Source organism: Periplaneta americana, chromosome 2 (assembly GCF_040183065.1).
Source record: "Periplaneta americana isolate PAMFEO1 chromosome 2, P.americana_PAMFEO1_priV1, whole genome shotgun sequence".
In the NCBI taxonomy this organism is placed as follows: Eukaryota; Metazoa; Arthropoda; class Insecta; order Blattodea; family Blattidae; genus Periplaneta; species Periplaneta americana.
This window is the reverse complement of record NC_091118.1, coordinates 69,562,369-69,578,939: the sequence shown is the minus strand read 5'-3', so window position 1 is coordinate 69,578,939 and position 16,571 is coordinate 69,562,369. Positions and strand designations below refer to the sequence as shown.

Here is a 16,571-nt window from a genome sequence, read left to right as displayed (position 1 = left end):
TTAAACCTAATATAATATGGACTGTTTTATATGAAATATGGAAAATATATGGAAATTAACGAAAATATGTACTAAACTCTAAAATATGGAAAAATATGGAAAATAAAAGTAGGATTTTTCAACCCTACACATTGTGAAACATAAAGATAATGCAAAATATAAATTATATTAGCTTTATAAGTAAATATGTATTTACATATAAATCCTTTCCCTGTACATTACTGTTACTGTATTTTGGGTTCACTCGGACATTCTATATTTGTAAAATACAGTATAGGCCTACTTAATATGGAAGTAAGAATATTGTGTGTTTGATGTCTTCTTTACTTCGTTCAGATTAGCCTACATGTTTAAATACAAATAGACAAAAAAAGAAGTTGCGATTATCTTAGATTAGCGTTACTAACTTCACATCTATGTATTTCTTCATTCTAAGCAAAGTCTTTGACTGCATTTCACATGATTTTTTGTTGGATAAACTGAGATTCTGTGATATAAGACGTTAGTGGTCTAGAGATCCACCGCTGTGGAGTAATGGTTAGCACGTCTGGCTATGAAACGAGTGGACTCGGGTTCAAATCCTGCTTAGGGTTTTTCCTCAACCAATTGTAGCAGAATTGTTGGGTAATTTTCGGCGTTGGACCTCGGACTCATTTCGCCATCATTAATTCACATATCATCATAATCTTCCATTCAATAGTCTGGTTAAATTCATGATGCGGCGTGCTGTACTTGTACAAGAGCGCGGCCGTTCGGCTACCCAATCATTCACAAGAATAGGAGTAGTAAGCAGAATAAGCCTCAGGCTGCAGTGTAAGCCTCCAGGTCCCTTCTCCGTACAAAAGAAAAAAAAAGTGGTCTAGGACTTGGATTTTTACAATCCTATAGGCCTATATAACAGGACGTAATCACATTGTGGAAATAAATGGACAAAAATCTCCTTCCGCCACAATTAAATTTGGTGTGCCTCAAGGGCCCTTCCTTTCCTCAGTTATTATAATTAATTATCTGCCTACTAACATTAAAGCTCAAGCGATAATATTATACACAGATAACTCTACCTTCTTTTCCACAAATAAAAATCTTTAGAAATTGAGGTGAATGATTCATGCAGTCTTAAAAGAAATTTCGTTATAGTTTTATAAAATAAACTATTTCCTACCAAATGAGGATAAAACCCGTATCATTCATTACACATAGTGTAAAATATATAAAAAGTGAAAATGTTAAATTCTTGTTTAGATACAAAATTGCCATGGAAAGAACATCATAGTCTAGTTAGTCGATAGTGTCCCACGTCGGCAAGCTTGTTTTGCTTTCTTTGGAAGTGTATATACATATGGCCTGTTATTATTGTATGGTAACTGTACATATTTAAAATACCTACCAGTACTATTGTTGCAAAAGAAGGCATTGAGAATAATAACTTTTTCAGCTAATAAAACTTCCTGTTGACTTTCTTCTAGAAGAAATTATGACTGTCTTTAATGTATGGCTATAATATATTTTTGAGCTCTTATCGTACATGAAGAAAAACAAGGAAACGTATTATAACATTAGAAGTGAATTGCATAATTATAACATAAGCAGCGCCAACAATATTGATATAGGTTCCATTTTTAAGGCTTAAACGAAATCAAAATAGTCTTGTATTAATACAGTAGTTACGGGTATGAACTTATTTAACAGACTTCCTTTAGTGTGGAAGGACTTAAGCCATTAGTGATTAGACACTTCAAAGAGGTCAATAATCCGTTTTATAGGCTACTTATATGCAAGAATGTAGTATATACCTAACTAAAGGTTTTATTATTGCGTTTGACACTACCTAATATATTTCTATAGGCCTACTTTGAGGCTAATAAAGTGAATTTGAATTAATCATATTTTCATTTATCATAGCATTATTTCTTCGATTTTCATAAGCACTTAATAAAACACGAAAAATAATTACGCAAGCCGCCGTATCGACAGTAGTACTGTAATCGTAGTTGATTCAATTCAAGCCCGTTGTCCCTTTTACCGAGTCCGATCGTGGCAACGTCGCAAAGTCGTTGGCCGCGTAATGAAGTTGAACGATGTTACGAATATGTTTATCGAGCAATAAAACAATGATAGTATTGTTAAAATGCACCACTGACAATAATTATTCCACTAATGTCTAATTTTCCAAGACTTTTAAAACTCTAAATAACTCGTCGTTCGAAAACAAAATTATGGAACATTTTCGTATCGTTCAAACGCTTCCTCCAATAGGAATCTGCATCGTAGTAGCCGCACCCGTGTGACATCACACAAACGCGGGAGAACCAATGAAGAGGCGTTTTAGGTATGACGTCACTGAGGGTATAAATGGTGCAGGCAACGGTGGATTTCCCTATTGTCTGTTTGGAGGAGCACCATAACCAGCTTCGACGAACAACACCAGCTTAAAGACTGTTATTTATTTTGTAATATAAGTCAAAAAACTCTCCGAAAATGGTGAGTAGCATATAAGTTTATCAAAATGTGTTATTCATATAGTTTTCTTACAGTTTTTATGTTCTTCAAGCATTTTCCTGAAGTGTTGCGAAAGACCGTTATTTCCGGTCAGCAAGGACGCGTTTGCTGCGTTGCTATTGTGGAAAGGTACTGCGAAAAAAGTACCGGTAATCATACTTCAGAAAAAAATGCGATATACCGGTACACGATACATTTACAATTATTGCTATTTTTGATAATGTATTATTGTTCCAAGCATTTTTTTTTTTTTGTTGAGGATATGTTACGAAGCAATCGTTGAATCGGTAAAGTGGCGAACTGCAATTTCACAATCTTACCGGGAAATATACCACGTGGAAATTATTAGTGAAATTGCAGATTTTGATAATATTTCTTCGTAATTTTTATCCATTACGTGCAAGTTTTTTATAAACTGGTAAATTAATATTTCCGCTTCAATTTGAATGTTAAAACATTTTAGAAAATAATCGGAATCTGGAACCTTTCTACACAGGACTACTGTATGTCAATGAAGAAGTTTTCAGCCAATTCGAAATTATCTATTAATGATAGTTGCAGTGATATTATAATGCAGCAGGCTTTCTTCACTTTAATCGTTACGTCCTCATTCCTACCTAACGGAAAAAGGCGTGTTCCATTAGTAATTATAAAATATTGACTTACGGCACGTTTACAACATAAAAATTGAGTTTTTCGAGCATTTTTACTGACAACCCAGTTATCTTATTCAGATTTTCTAAGTTTCTTAAGCTTATTGCACGACTAATCTTTTATTATATGCTGTTTGCAGCGTGAATGTATCTCTATCCACGTTGGACAAGCCGGAGTCCAGATCGGCAATGCCTGCTGGGAGCTGTATTGTCTGGAACATGGCATTCAGCCCGATGGACAGATGCCGTCCGACAAAACCATCGGTGGAGGTGATGACAGTTTCAACACCTTCTTCAGTGAGACTGGCGCAGGCAAACACGTACCCAGGGCCGTGTTCGTTGACCTGGAACCTACAGTAGTCGGTATGTATGACTAGAAATGAAAACTTCACTTACAGTAGGACAACTTCGAAGTTTGACCGATGACCGATATTGGTGTTAAATATGAAGTACTGTACACATTGGGAAATGGAACATTAGACCACGCCGGTGGTGTATGTTCGGTAATATAGGGACAAATTCTATTGGAATACTTTATGAACGAAGAATTAGTAGGGGGTAGCTTCCCACTTCCCCGTTGATTCCTATTCACGAGGAAGTTCCCATATTTTCTTCTGTTAATAATTTTGTTTCATAAAATGAAATTGAATGAGTAAGTTGTGCTAGATCTGGTATGAAATGCCCACGGACCTGAGCTGCATCAGAAAAGGGGAAACTTTAAGGTTGTCCTGAAATTTTACTCTATTGCAATTTATCGCTAATAAAATAGCAGGCCTAGAAAGAAATAATATGAAAGTCACATATTGAATTAACATTACTATTGGAATCTCGGTTCTCTTCCTTTTTCTTCATAATTTCACTTACTTATCGTCTTCGTAAAAATGAATTGGATGAAATCGTATATCTACCGTGATTGATTTAAGGATTAAATTGAAAGCTAGCTTAGAAAGTCGGGCGGCTTCAGCGAAATTCTATCCATTATCCCCCTTCCTCCCCATAAGTCATTTTCACAGAGGAGGGGCGCGAAAGCTTGCACACGAGCCCAAGGCTTTTTGTGCTTGCCATTCCTTCATAGGGATGATCAAGTCTCTAGGACCGCATTTCTATATTATGATTCACAGTTCGATTCAGTTACACAACTCTGTTCCAATGCAGTTCGTGATTAATGTTCCCTCTGTTATCGTGAGAGTTTCAGCCGCCTTGGAATGGTGCCATCTGTATCTAAGTCAATGGTACTACACCTGCGTTGACTTGAAATTATTGAATGGTGACAGGTCAAGTGTAAACTAACGACAAAATGAGCTTGAGGATTCAACGTTGACAATTGATCAGCTTGTGATCTGAATTGGTTGAGAAAAAACTCCAACCAGGGTTCGAACCCGAGTCGTTTTCATAGATAGACATATTGACAACTTCTCCACAGAGGTGGAAAATTTTTAAGAATTGATAATTACAAATAATAAACAAATTGCAACGTGCTCTTAAATTTATACATTAGTTGCCATGTTGTTTTCTTCCGTTTATCATTCTCGGGTATTTGTGACTGCAAATAAAATCACGTGTTTATCAACCTACATCTCGCAAAGCAGTAAAACAAAGTTATGCATCCTTCAGTGTAGCTTTTCTGGAGAATTACCACTTTGGTTTTTATTAAGTTGTAATTAACTTTAACATCAGTTTAACTATGGACATATTCATTACTAGAGTTCGGATTTATATGCACTAAAAGTTAAGAATGATGGCGTAGGTGAGTAGATGTGGTGTCATTTAATAGGGGGTTTTGAGCTTGATTCACAAGACTCTGAAATGTAATAGTAGAGAACTTTGTTACAAGGACTAGACAGTTTATCTTGTAAATCGCACGATTATTTTTGAGTGGTGGTTGTGGTGGTTAGGAGGATTAAAGACTATTAATAGTACCAGAGGGAAATACTGAATTGTAAGAATGTAATGGAAAAGGAGTGGAATCTTGCTTTTTATTTTGGATAAACTATATACACTTACTTATGGCTTTCAAGGAACCCGGAGGTTCATTGCCGCCCTCACATAAGCCCGCCATCAATCCCTATCCTGAACAAGATTAATCCAGTCCCTACCATCATATCCCATCTACCTCAAATCCATCTTAATATTATCCTCCCATCTACATCTCGGCCTCCCCAAAGGTCTTATTTCCTCCGGTCTCCCAACTAACAGTAGAAGGGTCTGGAACTTGGTAAAGAAATAATATTTTGTAGTTAGGAAAAAGGCAAGAGGTGGAAGGAGACCTACATAGGCTTCTTATGATGAAGAATTCAAACCTAGCTGGAAATGTTTCTTGTAGCTGAGCATTCGTTTTTTTTTTGTCGCAGACGAGGTTCGTACTGGCACATACCGGCAGCTATTCCATCCAGAGCAGCTTATCACAGGGAAAGAGGATGCCGCCAACAACTATGCAAGAGGCCATTACACAATTGGAAAAGAAATCGTTGACCTGGTTTTGGATCGAATTCGCAAGCTGGCTGATCAATGCACTGGTCTGCAAGGTTTCCTCATCTTCCATTCCTTTGGCGGTGGTACTGGTTCTGGCTTCACATCCCTGCTTATGGAGAGACTGTCCGTTGACTATGGCAAGAAGAGCAAACTGGAATTCGCTATCTACCCTGCACCCCAGGTGTCTACAGCAGTTGTGGAGCCATACAACTCCATCCTGACCACACACACAACCCTTGAGCACTCTGACTGCGCTTTCATGGTTGACAACGAAGCTATCTATGACATCTGCCGACGAAACTTGGACATTGAGCGACCCACCTACACAAACCTCAACCGTTTGATTGGCCAGATTGTTTCCTCTATCACAGCCTCCCTGCGTTTCGATGGTGCCCTCAATGTCGATCTTACAGAATTCCAAACTAACCTGGTGCCCTACCCACGAATCCACTTCCCTCTTGTTACCTATGCCCCTGTCATCTCCGCTGAGAAAGCATACCACGAGCAGCTGTCAGTTGCAGAGATCACAAACGCCTGTTTCGAACCTGCCAACCAGATGGTAAAATGCGACCCACGACATGGAAAGTACATGGCCTGCTGTATGTTATACCGTGGCGATGTGGTGCCCAAGGACGTGAATGCGGCCATTGCCACCATCAAGACAAAGCGCACCATTCAGTTTGTGGACTGGTGTCCAACTGGCTTCAAAGTGGGTATCAACTACCAGCCACCCACTGTCGTTCCCGGAGGTGACCTGGCCAAGGTACAGCGTGCTGTGTGCATGTTGTCCAACACCACTGCCATCGCTGAAGCCTGGGCCCGGCTGGACCACAAGTTTGACCTGATGTACGCCAAGCGAGCTTTCGTACATTGGTACGTCGGTGAGGGTATGGAGGAAGGAGAATTCTCAGAGGCTCGTGAAGATCTGGCAGCTCTGGAGAAGGACTACGAGGAGGTTGGCATGGATTCCGTCGAAGGTGAAGGAGAGGGTGCTGAGGAGTATTAAATGTCATGTGACCATTCCTGCTGATGAAGCTACTACACGTTTCTTAAATACAACACCTTTGGCAGAGTAAACCTTGTATTTATTTCACCTTCACTTGTTTCCTAATTCCTCCTCTGCTAGTTATCACATTGCTTTATTGGGGATAGGTGACGAGTTCAGCTCAAAGAAGGCTGACGGGTCTTAAATTTCTCAAGTGCCAATCACATTATTTCCCATTGGCCAAAGTTTAATTGCTGTATGTTGCAGGCAATTTCTTTTAATCTCAACTGTCCCATATGATACCAGTCCAGTAATGCCATTGTTTGTACATCTAACGTAGTTCAATTCTGGCCACAAAATCTTTGCTTGGTTCTCTTTGGATGGGAAAGAAAACTGGAGGGAAACAATCTTATTATTACAGGTATAGATATCTTTAGTAGGGTTTCTTTCAGGTGGAAAACGCTAAGAGTATTTTTAAGTATTTAGATGCTCTTGGCATTGCTTCTTTCAAAAGAAAGGTTGGAATAAGAACATAGACATTCTTAGGATGTTACCTCAGATGTAAAGCTGCAGTACCGGTAATGAATTTATAAGAATGTAGCCTCCTGCAGTATGTTTCTTTCAGAAGGGAAGCAAAGATGGGGCAATGAATCTTTTAATGTAATGTTCTTAGCATGCTTCCACAAAGGAGAATGAAAGTGGGAATGATGAATAATTTTAAGAATATAGACTTGCGAGGAATTATTCAGAAGGTAAGTAAGTTGATGTGTTCGAACTTGAATAGTAAGCCTGCAACAGAGGAACTTGGTTGGAATGGCAATGCTTGAGAACCACGTTTGGGAGAACTCTGGTTCAGACACTGGTCAACTAGCCTTTAACTTGAGTTTTCTTCAGTCACAAACGATTCCAGGTTGGAAATTTACATAGCATGATTCACCACCATTTTAAGGAGAGGGTACTGTACACAGGTTCAAGAATATTACAAAATGTGAGGGCCAAATTGGGGTCTGATCATAGGTATGGACAATTTTAAGGCATGTAAGGAGCTTAAGTTACTGAAAACAATGTACACTTTGTCGGCATTTTTTCAACATTTCAGTACTAGGTGACCATTTTTATGTGCAATAACCGCAGCTCTGTGGTCTGATGTTAGCCTGTGGGAGAGAAGACAGTCTTATGACTAGTGTACTACACACGTGACGTAACAGCAGTGTGCTGTGTAGTACAAGCTACTACCCTTCCACAAACAGAATAGTCTGGTAATATCTAAGGAACCATTCGAGATTATTGGATTAAATTTTGCATGCTAGCTTTTATTGAGTAGATTCGCGTTATCTTTTAAGACAATTGTGAAACATGCTCTTATTTTTTGTATTACAAATAACATTTATTTGCAATAAAAATTAAAAGGAGAAGAATATGGAAAAGTTTCTGCATAATATGTTATGGTAATTGTTCTCTTATCTAGCAGAAAAAATTTCTGGTTTTCTGAAGAAGAAAAAAAAAATTGAAAGAAATCATAGGCCATTACTACACAATTATAAATTAATTATGCAAAATTTCGTAGTTCTAGGTGCAACACATTAAAAGAGATTAATGATTTTCTGAAACCTTGTATTTTGACCTATGGTATGTCTCCCCTTAATCACCATATCGTACATTTAAAACCATATCTAAATCAGTTGTATGAATACAAGCCATCTATAATTTATTCTGCTAAACGTGATGTATTATCATAATTTATTTTTAGAGTATGTAATTGAGAAATAGTTGCTCCAACTTATCTAATGAAGCAGTCAATAAAATACGCCATTTTATAAGTCAAAAAAAAAAAAAAACTAAAAATTTTCCCAACAATGGAAGTCTAAAATAATAATATACACTGATGGTAAATACAAGCTGTAAATATAGTGCATTATTAATACACATTTTTTTTTAAACCAATGCCACCAGATTGTCATTTGACATTTCTGGTCTTCTCTCCTGGCAATGGCTTATTTGTAACCCACTTCTGAGGTTGGGGTCCCTGGAAGGCAGAGTTACGCTGCCCCGATGATGTGATAGGGTGATTATGAATATGAAGTGCTAGGAGAGGTCTTAAACTTAAACCTAACCCAATTTGCAGACCATGGACGAACACAGGAACAATTCTCTTTAAGGAAAAATTCCTGTTCTTACCAGGATTCGAACCCAGGACCTCATGAACTGTAGTCAGAAGCTCTGACCACTAGCCCATGAGGGTGTTCATAATTCACATTCTTTTTAATGTGAAAATTTATGCTTGTTTAGTGAAACTTCATTATGTGGTTTAAATTGAATCAGGTTTTGAATTAATTGAATTTACTGGAGGGGGCACTGCAACCTTTCAAGATCTATTGTGCTAATCCTTAAACCCAAACCCACACTGGCTTACTACACTAAGGTTTGCTGTTTATCCAGGTTTTGAGAAGGCAATCCTACTCATCCCCTAGACCAGCCCTCTTCATGTATTACCAGGGCTATGGAATGATGACAATGATGTAGATGCCTAATACGGGGAAATAGGAGAACCTCGAGAAAAACCATAACTGCTACCTTGTCTGCCACAAGTGTCACAGGATTTTTCATTGGGACTAGAACCCTAACCGCCTGTGTGACAGGCTGAAGGTCTGACCACTTAATCATTGCAAGGTACAAATCAGGTTTAATATTCAATATTAATACTTATTGTTTATTTGTCTATGATCTAATACATATTAGAGAGAAGCTGTATGAACAGCTTTGGTATTTGAATAATTTTTTTATAATTACTTTTTATATCAATATCTATTTCCTCTTGCCAACCAAAAGTCTGTTAAATCCATACTCATGTTCTTTTGCCTTGGCCTTCCATCAAAAGAGAGCTCGATCAGTTTCTGTCTTGGAAGGGGTTAATGATTCTGGCAAGATTATAAAAAATGGTTTCTTATCCAAAATTCTGATGTCAGATTTTCAGAGAAGCATTCCTTGAAATCTGTAACTAGGCTCCAAAGCTGTTTCTTTATATTCAGTAGTTCACTTTTAAGAATAATTTCATTTTCACCCGAGAAAGCATCCAATAATGGAAAATATCAGAGTTTCCACAATCAATTTCTTTAATTAATAATGAACCCACGTTTGTAATATAGTTTTGTCATGTGTCAGGAATAAGGAAATACATATCATGCAAACTCTTATTCACCTAGTTGATATGGAAAAATGTTGTTGTTGTTGTTATCTAATGCCGGGCTTTGGCAACGAAGCCATTAGCGTTCTTGCTCTCCAATATTTTTCTGTTGTGGATCCATCAGGTAGAACTTCACAGGTTATGAGATGATCTTCAGTCATTTCTTCTTCTTTGTTGCATAGAGGGCAATTTGGATTTGTGTAAATTCCTATTTTATTCAAGTGTTTGGCCAAATAATCGTGTTCTGTAAGCAGTCTGAATTTTGCTACTGCAAATTTACGTGGGATTTCTGGAATAATTTCTGTTTTTTTTTTATTAAAATGCTCCATTTTTTATCTTTGGCTTTGGTGCATAGTGCTTGGTTTTGCTTGATTTTATATATGGAAAAATAATAACTGAGCAAGCTGTAGTTCATCAATGAAATACTGCAATTTAAGTTTGAAGACATGTTAGTAAATCTGCACTCTTGAATGAAGTACAAATACATAGATAGTTTGATACATTGATGGCCACCTAACTTTGGTATGAAGTAGACGTGAACCAAGCTCAGCAACTGTTTTACTACACAAGTCTAGAGTTCATAGCTCTAGGCTTAATGAAGCTGACAACTCTGCTTAATTCAGAACTATCTTCAGATCAACAGGCATTTTACTTGCTGCTAAAGCCTCGTGATGAATGCTACACTATACAAATTTAGCACAAGGAAAGACTTAGGCCGGGTGCACACAGAATCAGAAGCGATGCTACGTTTTGCTTTACAACGCCTCGCGACAGCTTAATCTGTCTTCTCGCGACAACTGATTTGCTGGCTGTGTGGGTTTTGAAAACTGGCCTAGGCTAGAAAATGCCGTCAATGAAAGAGGACTGTCTATGTGATAAATTTTATTGTATTTGGTTATTTCCCAAGGATGCCTAATATGCCTAAAATCTATAGGACTGAAAGAGTCTTAAAATTAAATACTACTGGTACTAATGTAAAGCACAAACGTCATTTTGTATGTTTATGACTACTTCACGACTCACAATAAAGAAAAATAATAAATTAAATCAATAATTATTGATAGTATAGAGCACACAAGTAGGCCTACAACAAATTATTATTATTATTATTATTAATTATTATTATTCACGTGGTGCTTTCATCTCATTTGCAATTTCTCACATATTTTTAAAAACCACATTATTGTCGTGATATTGTTTCAAAGATTGTACAGAACGTTTATTTTCTGTATTAAAACAACTAATTTATCTGCATCGAGCTCCATTATGAATAATGTGCACTACACAACAATATAGTATTTATAGATAGCGAAAGCATGCAATCATAGCCACTACTAATGCATGTGCAGTATACTGCAGCTATCAGACAGTCTCCTCAAGAAGAACTTCAAGCAGTCATTCGATGTTGCCTCCTTGTGCCTGCTTGCGACCATCGTGCCGCATCTGATTCTGTGTGCACCACATCATAAGAAATAAATGGGAGACAAGTATCATGAGACAAAATGCCACGCTGCGTCTGATTCTTTGTGCACCCAGCCTTAGGTTTTGGCAACAACCTTACTGTGCTTCAGTCATTGCACGTGTTCCATCAGAAGAACATTTAATTCCACTGCCCTACCGATATTCATAAACTGGTGTATTCTGCAAATACAAGTCATTTGATGAAGTAATGATTCACAAAATAATAACCCTTCTTTCAATGTTTTTCCATCTATAAATTTTACAAATGAAAGAAGTTTGGCCGTCTTGGTTATCTCAATAGTTTCATCCAATTGAATTTACTGTAGCTACCCTGAACTTTTTATATCAACTGTTCCTTAATATTTGAAGCCAAATCTGAAATTCGTAATATGGTGTCATCAGATAATGGTATCATTTCAAGATATTTTGCTGTCTTTTTCCTAAAAATTATACCAACCATACCTGTAATTGCTGGTAATATTAATCTCTCATCGACTGTATGAGATTTTCCTTCTTTATCTAGTCTTAAAAAGAAAATTATATTTAAAAAAATAAATACACAAAATAATGAGTATTATCACATGTTTAAAAAACATATCTGCTTAAACCTTCTGCAACTCTCCAGCGAGACTTGTTCTATGAAAGTGAAGCTTGAATGAGCAGAATAACAGCTTATGAAATTAGATTCGTGGAAATGCAGGGTACATCAATCTTGACCACAGAAGGAATGAGGACATCATGATGGAACTTCATATGGAAACTGTAATGAACTACATTTGCCAGTATCAACAAAACTGGATAAATCATGTTATAGGATGATCAAAAGTAGATTCTCAAAGGAAATTCTGAAATACCGCTCTTCTGGGAAAAGATCCTTTGGCCAACCTCAAGAGATGGAAGGAAAATGTAATACTGTAACAGACCTCGTGGCCTTTACAGGAAAGGATTGATGATGATGATCTAGTCTTAAACTGACTGGGAGATGTCTTGAGAGCCTTCATGTTAAATCCTGAGAATGACGTTATTTGGTCTTTCCTTGTTGACAAATCAGTGTTCTCTCAGAATATTACAAAGATTAGTGCTTAGTTCAAAATGACACTCAGTAAAGCAAAGCTTCATCATATGATTTGACAGTGTTTCATAACAAACCACACACTGGGGAATAGGTGCGTTTTCTTCTCTGATAGAGATGAACTCATATGATAAAAAACAGGAATTGTACTGTCATTACGTTATATGGCGATTTTTACTGTATTCTGCTAGAATGACGTCTTCTGGCTGTATATATCAATCCCACAAGGGTAGCTGTCCTTCAGTAAGGGTTGCCAAAAGACACAGCATACTAAACAAATAAAAAACATTTGTGTTATTATTTTCAAATGGAAGCTATCCTTGGCAAAGTACGTTTATTCAATAATTATTAGTAATCAGAATATAAAGAAATTTAGGTGTACAGGTGATTACTTAAAATCTGAACAGAATATTTCATTACGTCTACAGCAATAATTTTCAAAATTTTTAAATAATTCCAAAAGACTTAAAACATTCAACTGAGAATTTTGGAATTGTTCCCCTTGGCAATGATGTCAACTCGCCGAGAACTTCCATCTTTTGCAAGGCAGTGAACTTCTTGGTGAACCTCATAGAAGGAAGGAAGACTTTTAGCAATAAGTTCTCATATTGTATGGTGTCTAGTATTCTGGATGAGAGTTCCATGTTGGCAGAATCCCAGGGTGTGGGGTAAGGTTTCTATCTCAGTGCAATGTCTGCACTGGGAGCCATCCTGAGACCGACTTGGCATGGCACGCACGTTTGACACATGTCCTATCATTTTAATTGCCTCCTTCCACTCGGATACAGAGAGACCATCCCTTGTTTCTATCCACCGGTTAGCTGACATGTATTCCTGACATAATGCCACACTCTGCCTTTCTCCTTGAGTGTGCACCATTTTTTATATTCCTCATCTCTTAATATAAAGTTGTACTAGTTATTTTTTAGTCTCTGCAAGCAATTGTTCTCTTTTTTCATTTTTGTTTACTTCCCCCCCACCCTCGTGTCCCTAAATCAGAGCTTTCTAAACTGGGTATTGCCTGAAGGTTTGTGGGGTATCACTAACTGTTTGGTATATTTCATTATTTTGAGTTAACTCGTGATAACTGAAATTACTTACCTACCTTGTAGTCACGTGTCCTTGACAGACGCATAGATGTGTATAGATGTGTGTATAGTTGTAGTATACAAGTATAAGTCTAGTCTGCAAGATAAGGGTGAGAATATCGTAACTACAACAGACAAAATTTCTGTCTTACGAGACAAGTTAGCAATTTGGTTTTGGAAAGTGAAAGAGGGCAACTATGAAATGTTTCCAAATACATCTCACTGTGATTCGAGGAACGAAATAAAATATTTAATTTACAACTATCTGACATTACTCACAGATAAATTCGAAAGTTACTTCCCAGATCTGAACACAAATGCTTGTGACCAGATAAGAAATCCATTTTTGTCATGTGAAGTTAGTGGACTTTCCTTAGCAGAAGAAGAAGAATAATTGGCAGAGATTAAAAATGATAGAAACTTGAAGTTAAAACATCAAAGATGATTTGGACAAATTATAGATTTCACTTGAAGATTTTCCGCATCTTGCAAAAAGGGCTCTTGTAGTTTTGTTGCAGTTTTCAACCACATATTATTGCGAAGTAGGATTTGATGTGATGACCAATATAAAAACAGTGAAACGGGGCAGTTTAAAAATGCTGGATGAAGAAATGCGAGTGAATTTATCCCATATTCGTCCAAACATAAAATACATTTGTAAGATTTGCCAAGCACATGCGAGCCACTAAAAAAGTAAAACCAAGGGTGAAAATAAGTGTGATTGTTTTCATCTTAGAACTCTATGTAAATGTTTCTTTCGCCTCATATAATATGTCAATACTGGAAATATGTGTTTATTTTATTCATTTTATGAAGGGTGTATAAGTAGCCTATTAATGTGTGGGATACTTTCATTTGAGGGATAAGGTGACACCAGAGTCTAGTATATAGTCACGAAGCTCAATACGTAGTAAATATGCATCCATAGATAGTTGCTAACCACTAGGATCGCTAATATCGCCTCATTACAGACAATGCGAAATAGCACCCTCACAACTCAAGCTTCGTGACTGTATAGACTAGACCAGACGTGGGCATTTAAAGAGATGCGCCCTACTACTCTGATTGCTGCAACACGCATCACCTGTTAACGTAATACTCAGCGGTGGATCGGGTGAAGTATTGAAACACGAAATGTTAAGTAATTAAGCAGGACAAGAAGATACAGTTTTCTGCAAATGTTATTTTTATGAATAATGACAATGAAAGAAAACAAATTTTCCAAAACAAGTACAAACTATTTTACAAAAAAGCTGAAACATAACTGTATTTCTAATATTTAAACAATTACTGTAAAAACCTTATAAAATAACATAAAAAGTACAATTCTGCAACAGTTAAAATGTAATGCCATAATCTGAACCTATTTATTTTGAAAGGGCATCAGTCACTGATTTGCATCATTTGAAAATAAAATTAAGGAACTAAGGAAAAATATATTCTTAACAAAATATCAAGCACATTACTAAGAAACAGAAAAACAACAATTATGCTATTTTTTAAATTTCTTACTGAAGTTCTTTGTTGTTTTTGTCAATTTACGTCAATTGACTCATGCCCTTAAAAGAAAGGTTTCATTTATTCTTCTTCATCACGTAGATCAGCAAATGTTTCAAAATTTGGAGTTATGTTAGCCATTGCAATTGTGAGCTGATGGAATAAATTTTCGTCTGAAATGCGTTATCTTGATTTGGATTTTACAATGGCCAACTGAGAAAAAAACTGTTCACAAATAAAGGTTGAGCCAAACATAGAAGCAGTTTTCATAACAAAACTCCGAAGATGTCAATATTTTACTTTGCAAAGTTGTTTATATATATCTAAACGAGCCATATTTGTGCACTTGCACTTGGTAAACATGTCATTTTTCAGTCGAAGAACTTCTAACTGAAGGTCTAATCTTACACATTGATCATTAACGGAGAATGCATTAAAAATAATAGAAATTCATTCTCTAATTTATTAAAATCACTGAATCTTTTGTCTGTGAATTCATTTATTACATTTTGAAATATTTGATAGAAGTGGCTAATGTTAACATCGGGTGATAGATTAAGCGATTTTAAAGAAGGAAAATGATAAAATTCCCTCTGAATTAACTGCATCAGAAATAGACGCAGTTGTGACACAAACAGCTTTAATTCATCCTACATGTGTACGATATTTTTATCTTTTGCTTGAAGGGAAATGTTGAAATCGGTAAGAGTGCAGGTTATGTCGCACAGGAAAGCCAAATCAATGACCCATCTCTCGTCTGTCAATTCATTTATTGTTTCACCCCGAAAAGGAAACGCATTATCATTATAACGTCGCTTTACAAGCAAAATACATTAAGTCAAAAATATTACTTCTGAGAAAAAGGAATATGTATTTTACATACTGCAAATGTATAAAGTTAGAATTGGAAAATAAAATACAATTAAAAAGAAATAACTTACTCAAATTAATAATATTTTGAGGATTCAGTTTTGTCGGAATAAAAGCGCCTTTTTCTCAGACGTAATATTTTTACTTAATGTGTTTTGTTTGTAAACCGACGATATTATTACGTTACTACTACTTACTAACCACCACCATCACCACCAGTATTATTATTCCTATTATTATAAAAAATAAAATAAAAAAAAATATTCTATTAAAACGAGTCTTTTCATAATGTTGCTGAACGTGCTAGTAAAATTTTGTAGCATAATAAGCACCTAACGCTTTCCCCTTCTACACAACAAAAGAATTCATTTTCCCATTCTTTGTGGAAATAATATTTTTCGACTTTTTTACTTCAGAAGCTTCCTCAGAGAGCGACTTTTTTTTAGTGAAATCCACCACTGTACCTCAACCGGTCGGACAGGTTCCCCGCGTAAACAGCTAGGGGTGTGGAGGGAGGGAGATCACATCATTCCATTCGACTCCGTTCGACATGTACTACTGATGCCCACATCTGGACTAGACTGTGGTGACACGCTAAATTTTTAGAGTTTTCTAGGGTGTCACCATATAAAAAAGTTTGGAAAGCACTGCTCTAAGTCCTTTTAAGCACTAAATCGTTAATCACCCCTCTATGTTCTATTTTCAATTCACTGGCACAAAATACATATACAGTATTTGACAATTTCACTCATAAAATCACGCAGTTTATGGACCTGCTATCCAAGACCGC

General features: G+C 36.5%; 1 protein-coding gene across 1 annotated transcript; it reads left to right on the top strand.

The window, feature by feature from the left end:
- The first annotated feature begins 2,165 nt into the window (after positions 1-2,165).
- LOC138694325 (tubulin alpha-1 chain) lies at positions 2,166-6,701 on the top strand. The gene is made up of 3 exons (XM_069817938.1): positions 2,166-2,481; positions 3,293-3,515; positions 5,504-6,701. The coding sequence occupies exons 1-3, from the start codon at positions 2,479-2,481 to the stop codon at positions 6,628-6,630; spliced, it is 1,353 nt and encodes a 450-aa protein (XP_069674039.1). The 5' UTR covers positions 2,166-2,478; the 3' UTR covers positions 6,631-6,701.
- Positions 6,702-16,571: the final 9,870 nt, after the last annotated feature.